Here is a 25,516-nt window from a genome sequence, read left to right on the forward strand (position 1 = left end):
TGCAATATTTAATAATATTTGGCACTAGTTGACACCCTCGAGGGATAATTAAGTTCTTGGGCGTGAAATTAGGAGCCGCAATGGGGCTCCGAATTAATTTCTACTACAGGGGGTACACAACAATCTCAGTATTGAGAGCTTTTCAATTCCACTCCCACTGAAATGCAGCTGTTACGAACGGTAATTACACGCACCGCATTTTTTCTCAGAGCGTGTCATAGGATCGAAGCTACCGCAGTGCGCCTGACATAACATGACAAGAACTTTATTTGAGTCCTGAGGAACTGAGATCTAGGCGAGCAGAAGGCTCCCCCAGATTAAGTCGGTGGCTCCGCCCACGATGGGACCGGGAGACCAAGTCCCGTCGCGATGTCGTGGGCCCTCTGGACAGCCTGGAGTTGAATTTGAAGATTGCTGCTCTTGAGAGATTCCTCCCATTGCTCTTTCGTGATGGGTGGAGAGGCGTTAAGGGCTGGGCACAACCAGAGCATGTGATAAAAAGAGCATGAGTCATGACCACATTTGGGAGCACGACTGTGAGTGGTCAGGGTTTATCCTGTTAAGGGCGCCTGCTCTACATTTTTTTCCTTGACGGTGAACAAGCCATCTGGCTATGGTGGCAAGGCGTGAATATAAGTTCATCTAATCATTAGATTACGAGTGTGCTATTTATTTTATAGGAACGACAGCCGTGCCTTATTACCTGCCCAAACTGACGTACGGTGTTCGATGTAACATCAGCAAACTGATAAGCAGAAAAATCCAATCTGACCACAGAATTAAATCTTAGGTGCACTGCGCACAGTTTCACGCGCTACCGCAAAGCTTTCACAGATGTTTGAAATGAAGCCCACAAGCCCCACAACACGACTGCTTTCCCGAGCGTCGCGCCCTCTCCAAGAAGACAACGACGCCGTTGTAGTGCCTGCCTCTATTTCGCCACGACGTTCACGATCATCGGAAAGCCCTGCACCCGCCGTGGTTGCTTAAGGCCGATTCACACGACGGACCAAATCGTTCTTTTGGACCGCGGGCCTCGCATCACGTGATAGGACGTCGTGCGGACCTCGCGGTCCAACAATTCGCCGAGGCTTTTCCCTCTTCAATTTTGGCGGCGGACCGCATGTAGACTGCAGCGATTTCAGCGTAGCCAGCGAATGTTGTCTGGCAACACAGTTTCTTCAGCCAACTCCAGTTTTCGGCTCAGCAAAAGCCAGTCGTTTCATATTCACCCTTCCACCTCTCGCCTACACGTGCGTGCAGCAGCTATTTTTCCAACACCATGTCCTCTTGGGTTGGCAACTTGGCATGGGTTCGCGAGCTTGTTGAGTCGAGAGCACTATGGCCGAGAGTGTATACGATTGGTCCGCTCTGTTATCTGCTATGACGGTCCGCCGTGTGGATGTGCTCTGCGCCGGACCGGACCGCGGTGGACCGTGATGTCACATCACGTGACCGATCGTCCCACGGACTTGGTCCGTCGTGTCGATCGGCCTTTAGTGGCTATTGTGTTGGGCTGCTAAGCACGAGGTCGCGGGATCAAATCCCGGCCACGGCGGCCGCCTTTCGATGGGGGCGAAATGCGAAAACACCTGTGTACTTAGAACCCCAAGTGGTCCAAATTATTCCGGAGTTCGCCACTACGGTGTGCCTCATAATCAGATCGTGGTTTTGGAACGTAAAACCCCATAATTTAACTTTTAAAGCCCTGCACCAGTTATGTACATGAGATTCTGAGGCGGGAATATCGTCCGGCATCAAGTAAGCATGTCAGCAGCAGACCAAATAAATTTAGAGTTAGCAACAATGTTTTGGATATGCCAGAGGACTTAAGAAGTTCAGAAAACTCACGATGTTACAAATTTCAATGCAAGAATTTTCTTTTAACAGACATGAAAATCTTGAATGTAGCATACTCGGGTTGTAAAAGCTATGCTATGCAACTTAAAACTGTCTGCGCTGAACTAAACTATTTAAATTGTGAACCGTCCCGAAAATGTACAGAATTGTATATGACTGATGCTATAGTGGTGGGCTCCAGATTAATTTAGACCACTTGAAACTTTTTAACGTGCACACAAATTTGCACAAACGAACGTTTTACAGTGGAGCTGTTAAGATTTTCGTAAGTCCGTTTCGTGCCGACAGAAAACTCGGCCCAGCTGGGCATCGCCGAGCCACGCAACCTCATCGCATCACACACGTGCGTAAGGCGGAGTATCGCTGCGGTATGCGTGCGCTTTGCCTTCTCTCTCCCCAGCCGAGGAGAAGCAAGTGTTCTCTTAGCCGTGACGTCACTGATATGCTAGAAAGCTCTGAGCAGCCGGCGCGCCGACAGACGTGTCGCCTCTCTCTTCTAGTGTACACGCGCGCACAGCTACCACAGGGCGACCTAAGAAAGGCAAGACTCCCGAGGAAGAAGCCGCCTACAAGGAAGCTCTCCGCGCGGCTCAGCGGGACTACGATCGATGAAGGAGAGTCGATCCTGCCCATCGAGCCGAGGCCGCCGCCGACAAACGCCGTCGCCGAACCGAGGATGCCGAGTTTCTGGCCAGAGACAACGAACGCTGCCGACCGGTAGCTCTAGCTAATGGGCCACTTCAATGTAGATGTCAGGAAGGAGAATTGTGGCTTCTCGAGTATATGTCTAGCTCGTTTGGGATGGCCTGTCTCACGCAAGAGTGCGGTTGCCACTCCACGACGATTCGCTGGACTTGCATATATTTCATATTTGCTAACTTTGATACGGAGTGCCTGGCCGAGCTCTGTAGGCCACTTGCGGTTTACCACAGTAATATCACAAGGCCGTGTTGGCCAAGATCAGTAAGAAACCGGCGTAGGACGAGGCTACCGTGTGGCGGGACGACTCGCTAAATGCAATCATGGAGAATTGGGTGCATGGCTACAAGTGTGCCATGCCTTGCCTCGATAATCTACAGGTGCAGCCCGGGCGGCCGGTTGAGCACCGGGACGACGAGATCGTGGAAATCTACAATGGCGAAGATGCGCTTGCCGAAGACCTGCCGTTTGCCCATACCCGGTGGGTCGTCAAGAACGAGGACCGGATCGACGATGATGACGACTGCTACTGAAGCACTGTACATAATAAATTGTGATGCACGTACTGTTGCTTGTATGCTGTGACTTGCTGGGGCTTGTGGCACTTAACGGCCTGGCCGTGTATGACCTCGCAAGAACTTGGCGTATCTTAGCAAATCTTGCCTACACTTAGTAGGAGCATAGTTAAGCCATGCATAACCTCGTAACACTTACCAAAACCTGGCAACGCTTGGTATGAGCCTAGCCGAGCCATGTATAACCGACCCAGCCTTGCACCACTAGTGCAAACTGCCCATTTTTTTTTTTTTTTTTTTGCATTTCGCATCAATATAAATTCGACCGCCATGGCTGGGGAACAAACCCGCGACTTCGTGCTCTGCAGCATAATGTCATACCGATTGAATCAGCGGGGCGGTACTGAGAAAAACTACTACGTGCTGTATAAGAACATACCACGTGATTTGCCAGCTGTGCCAGGAGCCCATAAAGGCCACCACTATCATTCTACTGCTCTGAGAAACTCGCGAATCGATTTTTATGCAAAAACATTATATGCGTGCCCCATTAAGCAAAAATTCCGGCGTCATCGTCGGCGGCGGCGTGACCGAGCGTTGGTACCAAACTTGGCCGACGGCGCAAGGAGTAAGAACACGTCACAAATGCTCGAATTGACGTCAAATTTCACAGAGAGGTTTGTGTAAACAAAATAAATTAATGGCGTTGAAAAGAAAAGTTGGTTTATTGCAATCTGAATGGGGATCGAGCCCGGGCCTACGGGGTGCAGGACGAGCACGCCTCCCCGACGCCACGGAGGCTCCACGGCTCCGGCTGACTAAAGGTGTCGCCTAGTGCGTGCGTCATTAGGCACGTGAAGGCGCAGCCAATGGGGAGGAGGTGGCGCCACGTCATGAGTGTATAAAATGAGCGCGCTCCCTCTAGCGCGTCAGTTGCTCTTCGGGTTTCCGCGGGGCTGTGTCTACTCTATGCAAGAACGACAGACTAACCATTAGACAGAGGATCGCATAGCTTGAAATAAAATCCATCGTTCTGCATCAAAATGGCCCGAGTGTTTCCGGTCTGTGGCCAACGTATACGCAAGCACACGCATCGCAACGTCAGAAAGAACGTTAATGCTTGTCGAAAACACCAGTCGAAAACATTTCACCAAAGGAACTATAGTGCTTTCGCATTCCCACCGGTAAGCAGTTTAAAGTGTCTCTGCCGAACTTTTGAATCAATTTCTCATTTATTCCACCTCATCTAAAGGGCAGATAACCTAAGGGTTCTGGCCCCCTTATTGGAGCACGCCTCTTCGCTATATAAAAAAATGAAACAAGCAAATTGAGCGAGATTCCCACGAGAAGTATGAGAATGAAGCAGAAAGAAAAGAGGGCTGGTATGGTAAAGGAGTGTTTCAGTGTTTCTTATTTTGACTGTGCCAGTAACATATCGCAGCTACAACAGTTTCTCTTTCTCTCTTCAAAGAGGCAAAATTTGCTGCAAATTCAACTTCTGTTTATCATCAAATGTAGGAGCTGCTTTCGCCAAAGCTTGTTAAGCAACACTTTTATGCACTAGTTTCAAGGAAATATTTCATTTTTTCTATTTATATGCGGCCTGTTTCATTTATAATCGAGCGGGTAATGGCATTGCATAATATCATGTATCGGACCATGGCCTTTGATCAAGCTTTCAATACAGCTTTACATTGAGGCGGCAAACTTATGTATCAACGTCAACTGAACGCACTTGCAATAAATTGACGGATACCCAGTGGTTAACAATCGGCTCCATATAGTCACATCCGCACAGAGCGAACTATAGCTACATACATTGCGCTTACGGCTTTGTCTTGAAACAATTGCTCCACTGAAAACACATCCACATTCTGTAATGGCTGCAAAATTACTGATTAGCGCATGACCAATATGAGAATATCGAATAGAAGGCTGCCAGGATTACAAGGCAGAAAATTAAACCGTCTTTGGTGTGACGCCCATGTTCTTTCAACTGTCCTTTTCGAAGAGGCTGCTAAATGCTGCGTAAAAGAAAACCGTTTTCGCCGTTCGAAGAAACGCATATTCTCCGGACTCGTCGTTGCACTTTCTTTAACCACTTTCTTCGCGTTGAACGGGACGGCCTGAATCTGGTTAATCTTTTCGTTACACATCTTGTTTCTCAGTTATCTTTTTCCGAGCGCTAAACGCCCGTTTTGTTGAGAAATGATGCAGCTCCGCAGTTCATCACCTTCGAACGTACCATCAGCTCTTAAGGGGGTGGCGAAGCCGGTTATTTGCAAGTGAACTATTGTCCGCAGCACGGAAGAGGGTGAACTAAGGACAAACAAACATAGAACTATGCTAGACGCCGAAGGACGAACGATACACCCTATATATGCGCAGTTATTGAAGTGAGGCAAAATGTCTGTGAGAGCACTGCTATAAAATTATTTACACAGGCTTTTGCACGGTCTCGAGAATGTCGTCGTCAAATGGACGCTTTTACGCAGCAGTGCAGAAACGTTGGCAGCTAACCTACGCGAGCCCCTGTTTCTCAGTGCGATGTAAAACGAGTGAGAGCATATGTGCCCTCGATACAATTCATCCGACTCCGTTCCCTTACCGTCTTGTGGGATCTAAGTAGAACTAGCTGGTAGATGTGCCAGCACAAGATAAAAGGGACATCCCAAGACGCGAACGAAAAAGCCAGAAGCCCTTTTTACGAACATGGTGGTAAACGTCGGCAAGCCGTTGTTTCTTTAGGATATGGTTTGCCACAAAGATGATGTAACAGGAAAAGTGATAGAAGCCTACTACATCATCAGTAGAACTGAAGAACGCACCAGCAGAGCTCCGGTGACGTTGTCGTCTCAAGAGATGCCCTCCTTTAAGACGCACAAAATACGTTCCTTTTCGCTTTTGCTTCGGCTTTCTTACGGTTACTTTGGTTAATTGTACATCTGTGATTACAGATGCGAAACACTTATCTGAATACGCATACCAGATGTATATCAATACAATTACCGTATATTGAAGCTAGCACCAGTTTTGTGACAGTCGACACCAAACTTTCCGTAAAAGGCACTGTTGTTCCACGTACTGTTTAAACAAAACGCATTCTTAAGCATTGCGGGAACAATTTAAAATGAATATTAATGCAAGTCATTGTAATATTTGGAACGCAACTATCGTAACCTATTGACGCAACTGGTGTCGAAACCGCCGAACTTATTTAATTTTCAAATGAATATGTCTGGTTAACTCATCAGCTCTATAATCCGTAAATTATTATATGTGCCCTGAAGTGATTAGCTTTCAAAGTTAATAATTGATATGGTTGATAATCAATTAGGTATTTTGATTTCTTTTGCAAGAAATGTCCACCTATTCGAGTAATACAGTTCAAGGAGTGGAACTGTACTATTTGCCACAGCGATTTCTCAAATGTTTAAATGTAAAAGCGAGAGCGCCAGCGTCCACCCTGTCTTATGTCGCCGCAGTTTGCCCCTACTAGCGTCATTATGAACATACAACCAAGCAGATGGCTCGCTATTGTCTTTCGCTTTGAATTTTTCAGTACGCACTCTATTTTTGCCACTTAAATGTTCACCTACATTACACCCATTTTGATGTGACATGCTCACTAGATATTGAATTTTACCTTGTGCAGATTATCTAGATGTAGGTTAAACAATATGTCAAGCAGTCCACGTCCGCAAGACAACCATTGGTGGAAAGCACTGCTGCTTCATTTGGTGCACAACGCAGAGCGCTGCCTGTGTTTAGATCAGTTTACACGCTATGGCGATTTCTTTTCTCGACATAAGCAGCCCAACAACATCCTGGAACTGTACGGTCAATTATTGACAGGACAACTGGAGGCTATTAAGTTCTCAATGGGTCTTTGTTTGGGATAGAGCCGTCCTGAAGACGCCCATCGTTCTTATTTCTCTCTCGCCAGTGCTGAGCTATTTGTCAGTCACACTATTGAATTACAACAGCAGATGAGCTTTTTTTTTATTTCAGGTTCTCATTCCCTGAAGGGCATCTCGCGCAAGATCAGACAGGGACTACTCTCCATGCTGCTCACGTGCTGTACACCGTCAGAAAAGACGTGATCACAAAGTTTTGTTTTTCCCGGTCAGCATATTTACTTAACTTCTCGTACATCGTTGAACTTACGCTTAAATAAGAATGCTCGCATGACTGCGGCCGGTATTGCGATTCTTGGCAGCGTAGCACGATGGTAAGCATGTCACCTCCATTTGCTCACAGTTATGCAGTTCACAACGAGTCATTAACTGCTTCAGAATTCCAGTAGAACTTAGGCTGTAAGTTGCCATATTAAGTTACCATATTAAGTTAGCCATATTATTAAAAATAATTTGGGACATGTGACCGAACCAATTTTATTTTCCAAGTTTTGTCTTCATCGTCTGCAATTACACAGGTGGAGGTCTGTCCCGACATGATTCTGCTGTACATTAAATGCTTGTCTAAAATAATAGTGATGCGGCTGTCCGAAAAACCGTCAAATACGTTACGGATAGGGGAATTACTTATCTCTTATGCCATTTTACTAAATGAGTAGAACTAATACAGCAGGTTCGTTACTTATGATGAACATTTTCTGTCCGAAGCCATTTATAGAATTATGCAGCTGCTACTCCCAGTCATGTTTGCTTTCCTTGGAAGGAAAGATAGAGAAGTGGCCCAGAACATCTGAGTGGATTTGTTTGAATTCGCGTCGTTGACAGGGATTTCAAGAGATACCCGCTGCGGTAGCTTACTGGGTCGCGGGTCCGATTCCGGTCGCGGCGACAGCAATTTCGTGGGAACGAAATGCGAAAACGCTCGTGCACTTAGATTAAGGTGCACTTTAAGGAACCCCAGGTGGTCAAAATTAATCCGAAATCTCTCGCTACGGGGCGCCTCATAATCAGGTCGTGGTTTTGGCACGTAAAACCCCAGATGCGAGTTTCTTATTTCAAGAAATTTAATTTTTGCGAGTCTTACGGTGTGGTCATGGAATCCGAAGCCAATCGGAATCAATCGCATTTTCCATCGCTATCCCAGTCATGGATTCCGCTCTTGTTTCGTCCTGTCCTTCTTTTTCTTCTTTTGCAAGACAAACGCTGGGAATTCCCGCTGCGTTCAGTGTCACGCTACGAACTAATGCTTAGACAGTTAGTCTTAGGGTTCTAATTCTAATGCGAAATGCACATCATTTCGTTCCGTAAGGGTTTCCAGTAACCTGTGATTGTGCACTGGCCACTGGCACGGATAGTGCGAAGGTGAAACACACGTCAGCTGTCCTTCCCGATTTCAACACCCATAATAAAGAGTTTCTAAAAGACATAACAGCGGCATATAGCTATGTCACGTGGAGATTAGGCCAAGTCATCCCCCTTGGCGCGGGCGGTTCAAATTGAGGAGCACCAGCGAGACCTTCGGGAGCAATATTCTGCATAAGAAAGTGATGTACTGGCACATCGAAAACAATCATAGGCTTCTAGACGAAGACTCTATCAATCAAGCGCAGCTTATTATTTTTATTTAGTTTCTCTTTCACCTGCACTTTAGGAAGGACAACTGGCGTGCACCGACTGATCTTTTCGTCGCAAGTGAACCAACCTAGCCAATTCTGCTGATTCTGCTCCATATAATTTAAAGCCCTACGCCGGAACGTAATCATAGCATCGTTTAAAACCAGAATACCAACACCCATGTTACATCACCTGGTGATTTTCAATGCAGCACGATCGAGAAACATGACCCAATTGGCAGACGAGGAAACACTCCTTGTGACTAAGGCTTTAAGCTCACACATGCGCAATATGCAGCAGAATGTTACTAGAACTATTTTGGTTCAAGTAACGTCTATATGATAAACTACACTTGCGCTGTACAATCTGTCCATGCTTGGCCTCACACAACACAGCCCAGCACGTGGCCACTCTACCGGAAGCGCTACGCCAATCACACGGTGCGCGTCACGTCGTCACCGGTGAGCCCACGTTGCAACATATTTCATAACGTTGAAATAGGGCTCATTTCCTATTTATTATTGCGATAGCAATTATATGGACACTCCAGACGCATTTCGCGCCGTCGCTGCCATGTTCCGTGTAAATCCAAGTGCGATAACATCGCGTACGCGCGCCGTATGCTGTCGGTGCGAGTGAAAGCGCGCAAGGTTGAGCCGAGAAGGATGGTGGCTCGATCTCACGCGCCCAACGAAGGAAGGGGGGAAGAAGCTCGCCGTCTTCCATCGCGAACAAGGCAGCAGAGGTGAGGGGGACGTTTTACTCCGGCGGGCGGCTGTGTATGGAGCGGGAGCGGCTGAGCGCGGCCACGCGGGCCCTATCTTGAAAGCGATCTGCGGTGGCTACAGAGTCTAGGCAATCTAGGCGCGCAGAGGGCTGATGGCTTCGTGTTCTCTATGTTCTCGCCGCTTAGTTCGCACTGAAGCGAGATGCAGCACGAAGGGCAATTCGCTCGCTGCTGCCGCCGCGCTTCCTCAAGCCAGCGTATTGACAGCGAGTGTGCGCGTTCATCGAGTGATATCCGTTCATGTTTACCAGCGCGTTTTACAACTTGTTTATTAATTTAGTTAGTAAGCGAATGTTTACAAGTTAATACGGTCAAGCAACTTACTATCCTTATTTCGTATATAGCTGTCTAATAATTTGCTATCGCAATCGATGCATCGCTTTTTGGGCAAACTGCGACCTTTTTAAACATATTTTATTAAGTTTGAAAATGGAAATGCCACCACCAGAAAATGCACTGACGATGAAGGCTTATGAGCTTCTTTGAAATCACAGGGACGCTTCGCAAACCGTTATTCTCCCTGGGATAAAGTGATGAAACTATTTTGCGTAATCGTGAAAACGGCTATCAAGCGGGAAAAGTACTAAGTCATTAAAGGATAACTTTCTTTCGCGTCCATTACCAAAGGTCTATGTAGATCAGTGATGAATTATTAGGTTCACACAAATTAATATGCAATCATGATTTTACTTAGGATATTTTGGTGATGCCATTGTTAATCCATGCTGCTGACATATTTACTTCAGGACGGTTTTAAGGCAGTCGACAGATGCTTTTGAAACGGGCATGTTATTGGCATGTCAAGCCCTCGTTCAAGGCGACTGATCGGCGATCCTACGCTACTGGGTCGCTTGCTGTCATCGATTATTGCCTTCTTAAAAGGAGCATTTACCTTCTAGTACATCGTTTGAGTCAATGCAACTACTATGGCGGCTTTTGAAGAACTAATGAGTAAACCAACCTGCTCCGGTAGATGCAGCCGAAAGAGATCAATAACAATTTAAACTGAGCTTCTTGGTGCACGGCTACTGCAGGGCGTAGCGCTTAAGGTTAGGCAAGAAGATAACACCCATCCTTTTCTTTCCCCCACACACAGAGGAAAACTTGAATCACCTCCTTCCTGCCTTTATCTAGACGTTTTGCTTCATTTGCGTTTTCTCCATAATCCTTACCTATGCGCTACAACAGACTAAAGAGCCACCCGATGTAACAAAGGTTCGCAACGTAGCGACTGAAACATGCTAAAAGTGTTTCCGGTCGCATGCCGCTGGCATTGCAGTGGCCCCCGTACTCGATTTACGTCAAGGACGAACACGGGCAGGACAAGCTGTGGGGAATCTCTGGTGCGCTCATGGGAAACCTGACCGAATCCATGGGTCTCAGGTGAGTGAATGGTGTCGAATGTGTGTGGCCAGCGGGTAACGCACACGCACAACTACCCCCTGCGCTGCACATATCTAGTGTAGGAACGTCTTGCAAGTGGCCAAAGGCAAGCAGGTGCAGCTATTTAGTGGTGTCGCTGTCCACCGTATCTCATGTCTTCAGATGTGGTGTGCTATTTTCACAAAGTCGCGTCCTCCCCTTTGCTCTTAACATAATTCGCTGTTCTTCATTGCTTAAATTGCGTTCCTTGCGTGTTCGTAATGGACGCAATTTGCTCAATCAAAGTTAGTGAAAAGAGCCATACAAATCATGCCACCATATCATTGTCCCATGCATAGTTGCGCGGCTCAAGTGCCTCACCTCAGGAGCGCAGGCTTTCAATATTACGGGATTACGGTAGTTTCGGAACGTCTTGTGAGAGACATTAAAGACGAGCCAAGCTCAGCAGGCCACGAATATGTGGGAGCCAGCGATAAGCGAAGCTTTCTGTGGTGTTTACTGAAGCGTCTTCACTTCTCTGTCATCACTTCTCCGTCTTCACTTCTATGTAACACAACGCTCCTCACTCAATGCACGCTCAGGTTCCATTTTGTTCACTTCTTCCTTCACAATTGGCGGCCCTTATTGCCAACATCATAATTTCTTGCCTTTTGTTCTACTTGTCTATACGGGCACCTATGTAGTGGCACGTATCCATTCTGCGGGATTGGTCAAAAATGTTCGCCTACCCAGTCTCACATAACCAATCATCCAAGTTGTATATTCGGACATATACCCGTGGGCGTATACCCAGTCACTACAGTTGTCTGCTCTGGAAGGTGCCCACTGGCCCAAATTGTTGTATAATCGTCAAGACAGCAGCAGCCAACACCCGAAAAGTGGGAGAACAGGGACGACCGTGTCGCCTTAAAAGGTGACCGTTATTCCCTATATATAGCCTACACGACCTGTCACACAGGGTCAAAAGCGTTGTAAAAAAAGGCGAACTTGCGGGTCGTGTTTTCAGTCCCCGACAAACTGCCACGCCTGGGCGAAGCCATGTGTGGGTCCGTCAAAGACGATCCTTGCCAAGTCAAGCGCAGAAACAAGTTTGTTTCGTGCACCGCAGGATGTGACCTACGTGATCCCTCTGTCCTGTAGGGAGAAGTGCGTGGTACAAGCGGGCGCATGTCTAAACGAAAGGTTATGGGAACATATTACCAGTGTGCGTAACGGCTGGGGTCTTAGCCTCCCATTGCAAGCACTGCCGATGTCAACCGCAATTTGGAGCCGTAAGCGTGATTGGAAGGAGCAGTGAGGAAACGAAATGAGAAATCATCGAATCTCAAGAAATTGTGAGGCCAGGCGAGATAATGTGTAAGCATCAGCTCGTTGTTGCTGCACAAAAATATTTTCTAATTATTATATGGTGTAAAGGTGATAAACAGGGATACAAACGTCGGTCAACCTCAGAAAGGTTGGCCAACGCTTCGATAGGAGGACCTATTTTCGTCAAGAAAGACATAGGTTATCTCTCAGGTGTGCGGTAGGTTACATTCATGGGGCAGGTCATTTCATTCTGATACTTTTTTTTCGTGTTTCTTTCTTTCTTGTGTTCCTTTCGCTGACTTGTTTCTTTATGTGTGACGTCAGCACACGAATCGTTCAAATAAATATGAGTTTGTCTATCAATAATAGTTGGAAGTCAGCGCCTGTACTCATATTTTTGCGTTTCGTCTTGCGCAACGCTTGGCCGTAATAATGCTGAAACTCATCTTCAGTTGCAGAAAGAACTCCCACAAAGCCACATCTTACTGAATTTTAGTCGAGGTTGCCGTGTGAGGCGTCAGCTCCACGTTCGCCGAAGTGAAAGAGGCCTAGCTTTTCCGAAACTTCAGCGATGCGTATTATCGCTCTGCAGCGTACTTCTTTTTGTGCTCTAGAGAGAAATATACTATGTGAGCTTACTTTTGTCCTAATCAGTCCAACCTCTCTTTAAAGAATCGTGTCCAAGATACCTGCAGACAACCAGTGGGGATACCGGATGGCCAACGGATCGTGGGCAGGGATGCTGGGAGACCTGTCCAGAAATGTAAGCTGTATATGCATTACTAAAGTTTAATTTGGTTATATAGTATTGTATCAAAAAATGACGAAAGCGTTAGTAGTCGCCTACAATTCTACAAAAGCGCAAGATGGCAAAATGGCAGCCTAACTGGTACATCCTTTGTGCCTGTGCGTGCGTGCGTGCGTCATTCTGGAAATTCATTCCAAGTCGATACACCTTGCAAACTCACCGGCTACAACTCGTAAATTGCAATATGTGCCGTAAAGTAATTATTTCACAAAACAATTTGTTAATTTTTGTTAATTCATTGAATAGGTGTTTCGAATTCTCGTGCAAGTAATGTCCGCCTCTCTGAATAATCCAGCTCAAGGGCTAGAATTATTTTATCTGCAATAGGCCATCTTTAAAAATTCCTTAAAACTTGAGAAAAAAAATCACCCTGTAGAGATCCCATATGTATCATGTTCTGAACAGCGAGCAACGGGCAGCCAGTGTCGAAGCCCCGAAAGTGGCCGTACGGACGCGGCGTCGGTGAGAATGCGCAGCCGACGCAGGCGCCGATAGGGCCGGCGAAGCATACCTTACATCGTTTGCACACGCCGAAGGTTGTGATATGTAGATGGGAAAGCCTGGTTTCCGCGCTGCACACAAACCCTTGCTTTGTGTTCTTAGATAGCCATTTGTTGCTTAAGATGATCACCAGTCTTTCAGGAAAGCAGACAGCGTGCGACGATCACTCCCTGCAGAAGATAAGGGCGCCGATTTGCCTCTGAGGAATGCGTGAAACCTATGATGGTCTCGCTTATACGAAAACTCGGAAGATATGGTATAGTGAAGCTTTATTAAGAACCTTCGGGCAAAGTAAAAATACAATAACATATCAGTAGCTATATCAGTGAATGCTACGCGACGTGCTGCAGAAAACAAAACAATCGTGTTCTCTATTTCCCACGTGTAAGAAAACCTGAACGAAATTGCAGCTCTGCTTCCAGCCGCGGTGCCACAGGCACGTCTACGGTTCCGTAGACTTCGCTTCAAAGCCATGAAAAGTTGTACAATAAGTTCGTTTAACGTGCTGATCATTCGATGCAAGAAGCAGCACTGGTCATTGTCTACAAATCACGTAGGAAAGTCATCACAAAGTTTTAAAGAAATTATGAAAACCTGCATTGCATAAAGCGTTGCTAAGCAACAATGAACATTTGTCTTCACGTTCTACCCATTTGTCCCTTGAAGAAGGAGTTTCCACGAATATATTTCGCTGTTATGCACCACCGTAATCCTAATGTACTTCACTTACAAACACCCGTCATGGTTGATAGCGGCTTTGGCGTTGCGCAGCTAAACGCGAGGTCGCGGGATCAAATGCAAAAAAAAAACTATCGTGTATCGCTCATTGCGTTTAAAGAGTCCCAGGTGATCAAAATTGACCCGGTGTCGTCCCACTACGGCGTACCACATAATCAGACCGTGTTTCTGGCGCGTAACGCCCAGAATTTAATTTTCATTTGTAAACGTCTCGCACCAATTTCGTGCTTCTATTGCTCAATCACTAATCTGATTTTGTTTGGCAACAGCGTTAAACGATTTCAGCATGACTGTGAGTTGATTACTTTGCCGTATGCCTTGAGCTGGAGGGCGCTCTCACTGTTTGAAATATACGTACATCTTCCCGCATTTTTAGTTATATTGCGCGAGCACACCATAGATACGGGTGTGTGCCTTTGGGAACAGCGAAGCAAATGGCACTTGCACTGGAAAGTTGCGCCTGCGCATACTGTGGTGCAGGTCTCGCAGATTACCGTAGTTATAAGGCGCTGAATTATCGTGCGATCGACGCTCGCGCTATATAGTTAAATATACGGGAGGTTGTACATAATTGTCACCAGGCGAATTGCCGTGAAAGTATAGTGCGCCAGAAAGAGACAATTCTGAAGATGTTGAGTAGATTATGATAATTTGGTAGTATCTTGACCCTATAGAGCAAGAAACAACGACAGAGCATGCACATTCGAGGTGATGCTTTACATCGAAGGCGAAACATCTCTGCCCAGTATTACAAAACATTTCTTACGTGATTGCCATCCGTGATCGTTCGTCGCCATTGCATTCGTCTGGTTATCGCACCGGTCGCTATCCTCACTGACCGGCGCCGTACCGGCTCTTGCGTAACTGAGGCCTTGTAAACGTATGTCGGTCACCAAAGTAACGAAGTAAAGAGACACAAAACGCACACCTTCAAATTGATTTCTTTTGCAGGAAAGCGACATTGCGGTGGGTCCCTTCGTGTTGACGGCGAGTACGGCCGCCACTTTCCCGAATGGCTTCTCTTACTTGGTGGAGACGTTTAATTTCCTGTGCGGCATCGAGCACCCTTTTACCACTGAAATATTTACAAAAATTTCAGCATTTGATATTCAGGTAAGTCCGAATTTTCCCCAAGATTGTTTTTAGAAGATAGCCTCGGTAGCAAAAGTAACAGAGCACGATCGTGCGTGTATGCTCTTGAAGCTCAAGTGTAACAAACATTTCTTATGGTCTCAGATTTTTCGCCTAAGGCGCGCCACATGAAGGGCAATTCCTGTTTCTTGTGCGCAGATGTGGATTCTGATGTTCCTGTACATGCTTCTCCTTGCCTACATCAGTCTCCACCTGCTTTCCGTAAACGACGCCAACCGGCGTGCCCTCGGTTACACGGAGCGATTCAACGAGTGGAACGATATGTTCTTCCTCTACTTTTCCGGTCTTATGCAAAGAGGTAACGTGTCATTTTCCTTGCCAGGGTTGAACTGCTCCATTTTATCTCAATAGCGCTGGCAACACTAACTTCCCAGTTAGACACCTAACGACGACGGAAATGGGTCCGCTCAGCGACACAAGGTGTCTTAAGGGGATCAACTGTTTCGCCTCTGTTTTCAGATGTGCACACGATATCACAACGCTGTGACACTGGTTGTTACGCTTATACATGTAGTTTCGCCTCCATCAATCCCGATCCTGACATGTAAAAACAAACAAGAGAAAAACAGATTATCATATTACTATAAAGCACTAACAAGCGGCAACCTTTAGCGCATAGGTAATGCACCCTCACGATAAATTGGTTAGCTGTTGATTGGCGCAGTCTGTGCTTTTCCCCTTTTTCGGAAAGACATGCCATCCGCCCGCTCTTCCCTAATCTGTCTACCCCCCCCCCCCCCCCCCTCGTCAGGATAAGGAACTGGTTACTTCTCACGAGTCCCACGCCTCAAAAGGCACCGTGTACCAATGGCCTTAAAAGAGAGTGGAAGTACTTAGCAGCGCAAATTACGGACGCATATTAAAGCGAAGCTTTGTTTTATTTTATCATTCGATTGGTATGTTCAGTGGGCTTGTGCACATACCTGACCACATCTGCTGAATGGGTGCATGTCTCTTTGACACGAGATCTGTAGTACCCTTAAATTTAGTTATATATGTGTCGTACTTTTCTGTGCATATCATCGCCATTCCTCCATCTACAAGTACCCTACATCGTCTTCGTGGTGCTTGAACATTGCATGAGGTTGCACGTTCCATACGATGAAGATAAACAATGTCTTACGCAATGCCGTTAGTTGTATAGCCCTTAATTAACCACGTCACCAAACCACGGCTTCACATAGATTCCATCACGCGTTGGACCTGCGTGATTTTTCTCCTGTGAATGCGAGAGTGTAGGTAGGGATGGGTCATTTAGCACAGCTAGGTTTGATAAACGTCACCATTGCGCGCAGCTACCACGCACAGCAAAGCCTGCAAGAAGAGCGCCCCGTTCCGTGGCCTGCTGTGGCTGTGGTTGGTGTGCAGCTTCTTCGTAATGAACTTCTTCACGGCCAACATGAGCGCTAGCTTGATGGTAAAGACCGAGGCGCCGCGCATACGCACCGTTGAAGACGTGCTCCGGGCGCCCGACAAACGCGTCCTGCTCTTCGCTGACAGCGGTTTCACCGACTTGTTCATGGTATGTGTGTGCGGCTGGTACCGGAGACCCGCCTTGTGGTTAGCGCGAGTTCATTAACTCCAAACGTTATACTAACCCTCGTGTAAAAGGCTCGATTAACGGTTATCATTACGCGTATACCTAGCAAGCAATATGAAAGGGAGCATCAAAATAGCTTTCAAGAGGCCGTAGTGGCTAAGCAAACATGTACCGCACAAAAGTGTTTGATCAGACTAAATATTCAATAGGAAAACTACTTGCTACAGATCCACAAATCGCGAGAAAGCTTCCCTTGAGAACGAAAACATTTTCCCTGTCATATTGCTCACGACCACATGCTGAAGCATCGTAACAGACGCTAGGATATCAAATATTACAAAGAATCATACGATAATAATAATAATGACGCACACGACATGACGTATCGTTGCACACGTGCCTTCGTGCACCCTATGCCCATTGGTAGAGGAGGCATCATCCAAGTGTTTTATATCTTCTTTCCCACTTGTTTTATCGCAGTCATTACTTCTGCAAAAATGTTGATTCATTACTATCGATGTAGAAATAAGATAATTGGCAATCGCTTCCAAGCCCTCGTGCATTACCACAAATGCACGCATTCATGAGCTTCACCAGTGTATAGCTCTATTGTCGCGTCCCCAGCCAAACTATGATACCATGGATGTGGTGATTCATGATAAGTCTTACCTTTGTGCATGTTTCATTCTGCGTGTTTCTGCAGAGCCTGTGGCGGCAGAGCCAGATCATCTTTTTTTAAAGTGCCCTGCAGGTATGGAAAATAATAAGGGCTGAGAACAGCGTTATCATCAGTAGTCCAAATACAGGTGCACAAGTGTGTCTCTGCAGCGCTTTCTTAACAAAAAATAAAGACTACTTTTGAATAAAGCAGAAACAAGTACTCACAAGACAAAACATACTTTCACTTGCGAGAGCAAGTTACAATTAGGGTTGGAACCGGTTAGCGACCACTCTTGTTTGAAGACTCTTGTGCGTCATATAGGACTTCGAAATGTGTGCTCAAACTTGTGTGCACCAAGTTATACTTAGTGTTTGCACTCGTTTGTGTGATTTTGTAAGAAGCATCTTGTCTGCAATATGTTTATTCAGACAAGGAAATAACGGACAATACGGCAAGGAGTGCTCTGAAATCTCGGAGGCAACAACCGTCATTCGTCAAGTCAATGCTATAGATGGGGCCACAATACCGCGCAACAGAAAACGCTAACGTACAAACCAAGGCGCCTAGTATACATGCGCCTTGCTAGTGCTAATTCGCCAACATGCACCTAAATTGGCGATTTATGAGCAAGAGCATGTAAATACGTCCGTGTCATTGTGTGAAGGAGGGAGGTATGTACTTGCTACTGCTATACAGGGTGTCCCACGTAACATTAGCAAAACTTTAAACATATGCAAATTCTACGTAGTTGGACAGAACCAAGGTAATGTTGTTCGGCGTCGCTTGGAGATACTATATTGTTTTCCTGCATTCCGCCTAATTACATAATTAGTCTTACTTAATTAATCAGCTACTCAAATATTATAATATATGAAAAGTGGCAACGAGAAAATTGTAGAGCAACATGAAAAACTTCCGATACAGCTTTATGTATATACCTGACTTCCCTGAAAACCGTCTCGTGTCCGCTAGAATAGCGCGCGACAACGCAAACATTCATACATTTTCTTCTGCGCATTCTAAGTTAACATTGCGATGTAACTGACAAGACTGTTCTTCGACCTCCGTCTCGCTAGCGCGCAAAGTGTAATGTTGACAAGGGTATAGGCCTTTTTGGTAAGACATGTTACAGAAGGTTCAAGTACAATTGAAGACACGGACGAAGCGAGTGGGTGCGTACAAGCGCTTGTGTGTCCACTGATTCCTACCGTGTTCTTCATTGCGGATCAACACCCTTTGTCGTGTAATATTGTTTAATACCAGGTAAATGGTATCACTGGTGGCACCGATAAAGGTTATTGAGTGTGGAGCGAAGACGAGTATCGAGGTATAAACAAGTAAAGGAGGCTAATGATCCTTGTTATGTTGGCCTCTAATAAAACACGAATGCAGACAAAGAAATTAGCGTAACGTGCACTAGTGACGCAAAGCGCAGCAGATCGGCACCTAGCTGGTCCTGGCCTTACGGATTACGCTTTTCCGGAATTTATTGATTATTGATCGATTATTGATTATCTATTGATTGGCCTATCGATTGGCTATCGCAAGGCATTGGCCACGTATTTGGGCTACGCTAAGGACTACCAAGTCATCCCCAGCATTTTCCGGAATTTATTGATTATTGATCCATTATCCACTATAGCTATTGATTGGCTATCGATTGGCTATCGCAAGGTGAAGCGAGGCGCAGCTGTACGCAGTGACGTCATCGCTAGACGAGTTTTTGCGAACGCTACGCGGGGAAGCGAAAAGCTTAGACAGCTCCACTGTTAAAACACAAAACGACGACAGGGGCGGTAACTTTCAACTCCGCTTCGTCGGTGTGTGTTTTTCTTTGTCTTCGTCTTTTATTAGCGGTCAACATGACATGCAGTAAACAGCATAAAGGCCAAATTGAAGTTCCTTTGAAGCTAACGCTCCTGTCTGTCCACGCGAATTTATCCGACAAAGCGCAAATAAAACCAGGCGTGAAATCACGGAACCGTTTCCTATCGCCGGAGAATGTCAAGATTGTGTTGGCCAGAAGACGGTTTGTTTTCATGGCAATGGAATGAACTTTTGCACCGCTTTATCTTAACGGAATGATGTTTTCCTAGGTGCACAAATATACAAAAAAGATGCAAGAGTTTAAAATAAAAAAAAAGTTGAAAGTGAGCGTTTGTCCCGTTTACTTGTTTCGATCTCGATTTTCGTCATTTCGCGCTCGCTAATGTTCATCACTACAATATGAATCACTAGCCCAGCAACGCGTAATCCAGAGTGGTGGTAGCATACATGATCAGTGAATTCTCTTCGTTGGCCGCAGTACTCGGAGCTGGAGTCATACCGCGACCTGTACAGCCAGATCAGGCGCACAGGCGGCGAGATACACCCTTTGCAGGTGTTCAGCGAGGAAAACATGCGGCAAGTGCTGAAACAAAACTCGGTGATCCTACAAGAGAAGCTAACGCTCGACGACCAGGTGGGGCGCCAATGTCGGCGACTCGTCGGCCAGGGATTCTTCTACTTCAGCGAACAGTCCCTGTCCACGCTTCCTATCAGTTGGTACGCACGAGCCGACCTCGACCCTGTGATCAGGGACGAGCTCTACACAAGGTGCGTGCATGAGTCCTTCTGTGTACGCACATGTCGCACTCGCGAGTTTCGGCATGTATATATGCACGGATTCGCCTTTAATGTGGTAGTACGACAACTATCGTTACCAATTGGGTTTTGCTTCCCGAAACTGACTGTCAAAGGCATCGTGGTGAAGCGTTCCGAGACAATTCTGAAAAGATGGGGTCCCTTGATGTCTACCTGAATCTTAGTACACGATGTGCCGTAGGTATAGTTAATTAAAACGTTAATTGTAGTTAATGTTTGTTAATTCGTTGATTATGCATTTCGATTTCTCGTGTAAGTAATGTCCGCTTCTGAGTATTCCAGCTTACGGACTAGAATTATGCTGCCTGCCACAGGTGACTTTTGAAAATTGTGTATGATATTTAAAAAAAAAACACCCTCTATAGTTAAAGGACCGAGTCCTCTAAGTCATTAGGAGACCGAACCTGGTGCTCGTTGACAGTATGTGGTAAGAGATAGGGAAGATGTGTCTTAACCCAGCGTGCTCCGTGATACACGGGGATGAAATGAGAGACATAATTACTATTTAGTAACGAAGCACTTTGTAATTGTGTGAGCCGTTTGCATAATATAGCGGGAATGTCCAGAATATAGCGGGAGTGTACGGTATCCATTCAGCTTCTCCGTTGACGATTGAAGCCGTTTCCAGGACCAACCTGAGTCAGAACCAACCTGACTTATTGCTCATTAACAGGCATAATTGAAAACAATCTCTATATCGCTCTTTTTTTTTACATTGCACGGCTTGTGAGCGCAGCCCTCACCTGCTCGCTATAGTCGTACGTAGCACCAGCACTTTTTGTTTCGCTTTTGATCAGCGTTTGCTGTGTCAGGAACCGTAACCGCGGTGACCTGCTTGCACGCACAGGCTCATGTGGTATGCGGACACCGGACTCCTGGTCAAGTTGCGTCAGGAGATCTCCCCGCTGGGGGAAGAGTGCCTTCTGCGCATGAGCGACAAATCGAACCTTCAGCACCGCACTCTGCTTTTGGACGACCTCCAGCCGCTGTTCCTGCTGGTGCTACTGCTCCTGCAGTTTGCCACCGTAGTGTTCCTGGCAGAGCTGCTAATCGCGGCCGTTCGGAAAAGACGTCAAGGGCCTTCGCGTCACCGCCTATTCGTAGATGGCCGTCGTGTGCTCCAGGAGCGGCATGCTCGTTAACATCCAGTACAGACAATCCAAACACAAGCTTGCAAACTCGTTTACTGAGAGCGAAGCTCCCGGCCAACATTGATGATGCTACGTGTTTCAAAACACCATGAGGTCTCGAGATGGTGATGAACACCTTTTTTTTTCTGCCACCAGGCACGTAGGTCATGTACATCTATGCAGTATATTTTTGCTTTGATGGGAGCTAAGCATGTTACGCACTGCGTTAGGAAAGTACTATCGTGCTCAGTGTAAGCTACAACGCAAAAACGCGTGGTAAAACGATCGCGCGTTGTAGCTCATACAGAGTGGGATAGTTAGTACATCTATATAGTGTTTTTTCCGAGTCATAAGAGCAATAATTTTTATTCATACAATATTCCATCAACCTGCCTGTTGCAGACACCGCACCAGCTCGCTTCCTGGTTTCATCTGAAAATAGAAGGCCTTGCCCATACGTGACGTGACTGATTCAATTTCTCCCCATGGTGATGTGACCGCCAATCTTCGACAGAATAGAAGATTAATGGGAAAGGTAGGGGTTCCCGCGTCTTAAAATTTGGAGAGCCCTTTCCCCTACTTTCAGAGGCTGGCTAGCGGCGTTGCCTTGCCCTAAGCCCATTAGACGGCGAGGAGGACTCACGCTGCTAGCAGCAGGCGGGTCTAGCCGTGCAAATACTGCCAGGCATTTCTCCGCCTAGGCACAACTCTACAATGTATATAACACTCAGAACTCGGTGAGTACGAAAGCCATGTGCGCGCGAGCCACATCTGTGTTATAAGTGGGTCACGAGACTTACATACAAGACCAGCGGAGACCCCCAGTCACCATTACATTGGAGATGTCAGGTGGGTGGCTCTCTCAGTTTCCGAGAAGTCCAACCATCACAGCCAGGACAGCAAACGCTCCTGCCTCCCCTTCAACTACCGGCCTCGAGGCCGGGACATTTGCTTCCAATACCGAAAACAAAAAGTCCAGAGCATCCATTTGGAAGCGCTTAATAAAGCGTTTGCAAGCAAACAAACAAAACAGCTGGCCTCATTTGCGTTTCAGAAGCCATCGGCTTTCTTTGGAATGCCTGCGTTGAGGAAGGCATATAACTGCTGGGTGTAACTCAATTCCCGCTGATGTGGACTGAGAGTCACAAGGAGACGCGAATTGAGCTCTTTAGCATCCCTAACGCAGTCAAAGTAAGCAATAAATGTTTTGTCAAAAGCAACTTAGTATGTATCGTGCATTCTCTCTTCCACATCTGCAGGCAATGTAGCCTTTTTTCTTTCTTCCTTTTTTATCGCCCACGGGGATTCTTTCCCCGCTTTTGTTTCCATATTTGCCGGCTTACGCTTTCTTCAGCGTAGTGTAGCAAACGAGATGCCGCTCTGCCATTTACCTTCCCTCCTTTTTTCATCTTATTTACCTGTGTGCGTGTGTGTGTAAACAAAGTACGCCAATGACAAAGGTGAAAGCGCGAGGTCAAGAACTTGCTTGGAAAGTGACAGCGCGAGCTTCTTCGCTTTGTATTCGAGTCGCGTATCTTTCAACATGATCCACTTTCTTGCCCCCAAACAAATACGTGCGCGGAGGGGATTCAAAAGCTTTGCTCATAATTTAGCTTGGATTTATTACCGAACAGTAAAAGAAAATAATGGAGTTCTCGAGTATAATTTACCTAAGCGGCACGATGACAACCACTTGACTTTGAAATGATGTGACGTTGCCATGACGACACTTCATAGACCGAGTTCGAAGACAGCGAAAAGCATTTCTTGTGAGATAGACGTCGAGAACGACTGTTGGGCTACGAACAACGGTCATTCACTTCACATACGATGGACAAGTCCGTGTAATTTTTAGCAGCTAATTATGGGACTATTTCAGTTATTTTACGAGGTCCAACTTCCGTAAGTCTCATATTTAATTCACCGGCTCTTTTCGTCCTAAATGTTGCCTCCGTAATTCTATTAGATCACGAATTAGAACAATTTAAAGTGCGAATTTTGAACGTTACACTAAAGCTGTATGTTCAAACATGGCTCCTTGCGTCATTACTACTTTACGTAGTAAAATGCTTTGAACAGCTAAGTGGTTTTACAATTAATGAGATGTCGTCCTTGCGTGAGCCTTCGAAAGGATCCGTCTGAGTTGAGCTGGCGAAAACTTATCCATATGAGCGCGGAATATCTTACAATTACTAGCAGCTATTCGTTCATAGCCTCAGTAAAGTGTTGACTTGCGATCCATAACTGTGAATGGCACGAGGGTCAAGGGCGATGGATGAGAATACTTTTTTCGTCCGCTTTCTCTTCGTTGTCTCTCAAGCTGTTTGAGTCAGAGTTATTGAGTATTTGTTTGTTCCAGACATGTACATCGCATGACCGAGGAGATAGGAAAAGCGACTGTATACCGCGGCTTCACATTTTTATTCGAATAAGAAGAAAGACCTACTATTCAGTTATAACACCCTAAGTTTGGTCATAAGCCCACGAAGTAGCACTGAAATAACATAGAGAGGTAAACCAATCATGAACGAGCCATAACTTATGACGATGTGAGCATGTCCTAAATTATTCGGAATTGATATAGCTACACATAAGCGAAACGCCAGCGAAACTTGAGAAAGTTGTGCAAATGCATCGGTGTCGGCGTTCCCAGAGCGGCAGTAAGGGATGGTGAACATTAAAGAAAGCAAAGTGATCTGCTGGAGCCGCCAAAGGTAATAAGACAAATGTATAAAAGAAAAACAATAGAAAATTGGTGTCTGGTGTATGTATACTTGGCGTGCTCCACCGGCAGACGCGACACGGCGACCCAGCAGACGTGGAGCTATGACCCAATGGCAGCAAACGTGACCGGAAGGAGGGATGTCCCGGCCCGGCCGGTAGGCCGGTTCGCCGACGTGTCTTCATTTGCAATGTTGTATAACAGACACGCTTACAAACACGCCCGATCTCCACCTTCTATATGCTCATTCGTATAATGGAGTTCCGTCACGGCTCTTTCTCTAACGCGCACATACTACAGAAAGCAGCGGTTTCAATTTCGAGTACGATCAGGTCGCGGCGGCGTGTCACCCAGTTGGCACTTAATGACTCTTCCGCGTCACGCGTAGTTTTCCGAAGGCTCGTCACGTTTCATTCGGCACATTATGCGTAGTGCACCACTACAACATCCTTATGCGGTACGGCCTAGCCAGTACGGACACTCGTGCTGTTGGACTGGAGGGCACTCTGACCGGACGTAATAAGGGGGTACCGAACAACTGTACGTTATTTGCACGCGCTTGCGTGTATCGGCTCCCTTTGCATGCTCAACGCCCTTTGGTGTCGAGGGAGTGCAGATCGGCAACGAACAGGGTGTGCCCGCTGACACTGCAATAAAATCATCAATATCGTTAGTATGATTCTCTTTACATAGCATGCATAGACAAGACTGGAACACCACTTGCCCACAAATCTGCCAGCATATGCAAAGCAAGGTAAATACAATCATCGCTCTTTTCTTTTGGCCAATATACAGCTGAAGCATAAAGCTCAGCAGGCGCACCTAAAAGCAACGGTGTTTTGCGCAAGGCGTTCAACCCAAGGCGTTGAACAAATAAGATTTTCTGGTTCTACGATATGATCCCAGTATTCCCTCCTCGGTGCTACAGCTGCAGAGGTTTATGACGGAGTGCAAAAGAGATGATGTCTATCAAATGTCAGCAGCGCTGTTTATAGATTAAGGCTTCAGACCTCCACGCCAAATTGCACAGTGATCCATGGGGATGCCCCGTTTCGTAGAGTGTCACTCATTTTGGAAAAAATCAAACGTAAAGAAAATTTTGAAAAGCCAAGAACGCTGTATACCGCTCTGTCTTTGCAACCGCTTCTTCTAGCAGACTACGCAAAGGTGCAAGTGATTGCTTCCTACGCCCACGTATACTGACGTGTAAGCCATAACTAACCGTGCTGTGTATGAAGTAAGCATGCTTACTGGAAATGAATAACGAAGCTAACGTCCCCTACGCCTGCCATTTCATGATATTGGCAGACTTTGGCACGTTACTTCACGTCTATGGCAATGGAAATGCCCTACATACTCGTAATTCCTCTCTGAAACATTCGCCGAGTACGCTGATCATCCTGAGGTTACATGTATTGCCGGAGTCGGATGCATTATGATGCCAGTGGTTTAGTGAGGCGGTCAATACTGGTTGCTTAAGTCAAATTGGTGTAGTGCATGAATGCTGCGAGGAATCATCAGAACTGCGCGATCTTCAC

General features: G+C 46.3%; 1 protein-coding gene across 1 annotated transcript; it reads left to right on the top strand.

The window, feature by feature from the left end:
* Positions 1-10,653: 10,653 nt before the first annotated feature.
* Positions 10,654-21,268, top strand: LOC119448402 (glutamate receptor U1). Its single transcript, XM_037711725.1, has 7 exons — positions 10,654-10,775; positions 12,756-12,846; positions 15,082-15,243; positions 15,421-15,580; positions 16,578-16,804; positions 19,789-20,078; positions 20,974-21,268. The coding sequence occupies exons 1-7, from the start codon at positions 10,654-10,656 to the stop codon at positions 21,266-21,268; spliced, it is 1,347 nt and encodes a 448-aa protein (XP_037567653.1).
* Positions 21,269-25,516: the final 4,248 nt, after the last annotated feature.

Source organism: Dermacentor silvarum, chromosome 4, assembly GCF_013339745.2.
Source record: "Dermacentor silvarum isolate Dsil-2018 chromosome 4, BIME_Dsil_1.4, whole genome shotgun sequence".
Lineage (NCBI taxonomy): Eukaryota > Metazoa > Arthropoda > Arachnida > Ixodida > Ixodidae > Dermacentor > Dermacentor silvarum.